Source organism: Sebastes fasciatus, chromosome 5 (assembly GCF_043250625.1).
Source record: "Sebastes fasciatus isolate fSebFas1 chromosome 5, fSebFas1.pri, whole genome shotgun sequence".
NCBI classification, from domain to species: Eukaryota; Metazoa; Chordata; class Actinopteri; order Perciformes; family Sebastidae; genus Sebastes; species Sebastes fasciatus.
Window position 1 is genome coordinate 17,706,486 of NC_133799.1, and position 2,754 is coordinate 17,709,239.

The following is a 2,754-nucleotide window of genomic DNA, read 5'->3' on the forward strand; positions in this document are numbered from 1 at the left end:
GCTTTTGTGTGATTCATACCAGCATCGTGCATTTGGCTGACGGGAAATGCAGTTGATTTAGCCTCAGTTTATTCAGACCGCAATGCGTTGTACCTTGAGGATTTACACTGCTCATTTATCCAGTTGCTACTGTAGACCCTAGTTATTTACTGTACCTCACTGGGTGTGATTGTTGGTGGTGACAGAGGGGATGATTTAAAAAATGTTTTATATTACTTTATGTTAAACGTGTCTTATCTTAGTGAAGATTAAGTGGTTTGAATGCATCATACAAATATACATCAGAGATATTACAAATTAGAGTAAACCAGACAGCAAAGTTACGGGCCGTAAAACCAAAACAATGAGCTGAAAGATGCTAAAATGCTGCGTTGAATGGAGACACTGTAGAGTTGGATGGTAATTCTCAGTGCAGCTTTAAGTTTCACTCCACAATGTAATGCAAGGGCAGTTTGGGAACCACTGATCTAGGAAATGTTTTGGGCAATGTTACCCGAGGCTCTTCCAAAGACAATTAGCTTTAACTCCCTGTCCTCAGACACAAAACTGGGCAGGAACGTGGCTCGAACCTTCCTAGATTACTACAAACTCAACAACCTCATCAAGGACAACAGACCGACTCACATTCAAAGGTAAAGCAGTGTGGCATTATGAATGAATAAATATGAAATTAAATCAAATATCCAATTATGACTTTAATTTGCTGTGTTGTTCATATTCAAATGGATGTATTTTTGTTTTGCTGTTCCCTGAACTGTACCCTACCATCTCAGTCTCTCACATTGATATGTTTTTGTCTCCAGCTCCGAGGTGATGTCCCAGACAGGCGATGGTAACAGAAAGGGCAACAGAGATGCAGCAGACAGAGAGAAGGAGAAGAGCCAGGGTGTCAGGCACTAGACAAACAGACAGACGGACGGGCGGACACAGACTGAGCATGTATAAAATGCAGAGCACCGTAGCAGGAGGATCCTTCACACTTCATTGCCTTTAGAAGCTCCACATCTCCCCGGCTATAAAGACTTATTTTCACAGATTTGTAACAGTGGGATGGCTGGTACTTGCAGGACTAAAATCAGAACAAGCTTCCTCTTAGGCTATTTAGTGACTATAAAATGTGGACTATTGAATGCCAAAACTGGTTACCCATCTAAAGTCCATCTGAGGCCTTCATTCAGCAGCTCCTTTTTGTTGTCTATACAAATGTAAATAAATGCATGCTTCCCTGCTGTTACTGACTTATTTTATGACTGTGGTGTTATTAGGACAACTCCGCCGAATCGGTGCCTTTTCTGTCCCCATGTCATTACATGCATAAATATCCATGAAAAAAATGTATAATACATTATATTATCAAGCAAAATATCCTGCACCTTTTCCTTATTACAATTTGAAGATACATCATGTAAAACTTTAATAAAAAACTACCTAGAACACAAAGAATTGGATTTTAGCCTGACCCCACTGTGAACACTACACTTCACCATGAAATACAATGATTAGAATTCTTAAAAAGAAATTTTATTTTTTTGTGTTATTGTGTGACTCTATTTACAATTTAGACACAGAAATACATTTTCTCATCGGAAACTCACAATATATTAGTTAAAATACATATTTTAGTCGTGTCCCCAGGTTTTCACTACAAATGTAGTAATTTTAAGCCAAAACCATGATTTTCTTTTACAAAACCAAGTAGTTTTGTTTTGTTTGAATTTACAATGTGAACCATGTGTTTAAAACTGTTCAAAACTGCAACTGTAATCTGGGAGAAAATATGTTTCCCTCGAAACTCTTATGACTCTTGCTCACATTGGGCTCACTTCCATATTGAATTAAAGTGGGGGTAGGCAGTATATTTTTGGCGTCATTGGGCAAAAATTCCATCATAACCTTTCAGCAAATTGTAATTCAAGTGTTCTGAGAGATAACTAGACTTCTGCCCCTCCTTACCGGAGGACACAAAGGCATATGATTTTTTTTCAGATTACTTGTCTCATGCACTACTGTCAGGATATAGTGACCGTTTTATAAAAATATTTTCTTTAAATCTTATTTGCTCCATTTCTACCCACTGCAGGTTTAAATAGTGAAAACAAACTATTCTCCATTTTTCTGGGGGACCCCCTGGAACACCCTCAAGGACCCCTGGTGGTCCCCGGACCCCTTGTTGAGAACCACATTCCTCCTCTAAAAATTTGGGACATTTCCCAAGTCACATGATCGACAGGAAGTAGCATCATTTGAGTCTCCTGAAGGCCAGGGGAAGACCAAAAGCAACTTCTCTCACTCCATTTTCTGCATTTTAGTTAATATTCTAAGTATGACTCAATCAACCTTACTCTCGTTTCAAATATTTTTAGGAAGCATGTGCATGTCAGTGATACAGACTTCTGTGGGGTGTGTTTATCATGCCTCATTTCTGATATATATCAACAAAAACAGACAATACTAGGAACTAAGGGCATACAAAATGGAGACAAACAAATACAAAGAACATAAGTAGTTAAAGGAAAAAACAAAAAAAACAAAACAACAAATTAAAATAAATAAGTAAAACACAGACAATCAATCTTACTCTCAACGTACAGTCCTGTTATCTAAAATATTTCTTAAATGTTTGTTTGTTTTTTATGTCATGTGGCTACATTTCATGTATTTGCTGTGCTAAAATTTGAATGGGGTCAAATCAGGGTTAAATGTTTTACACGTGTGTGAGTGAGTGTGCGCAGAGAGAGCCGCTGATTGGTCACT

The 2,754-nt window shown here is 37.9% G+C and overlaps 1 protein-coding gene across 1 annotated transcript in view; it reads left to right on the forward strand.

Annotated features, from left to right (window-relative positions):
* The window catches only part of agbl4 (AGBL carboxypeptidase 4), a 323,638-nt gene extending 322,031 nt beyond the window's left edge, over positions 1–1,607 (forward strand). The window contains exons 12-13 of the mRNA XM_074635409.1: positions 539–632; positions 804–1,607. Coding sequence (XP_074491510.1) covers positions 539–632; positions 804–900 — 191 coding nt within the window. The 3' untranslated portion in view covers positions 901–1,607. The remainder of the gene's footprint in view (positions 1–538; positions 633–803) is intronic.
* Positions 1,608–2,754: the final 1,147 nt, after the last annotated feature.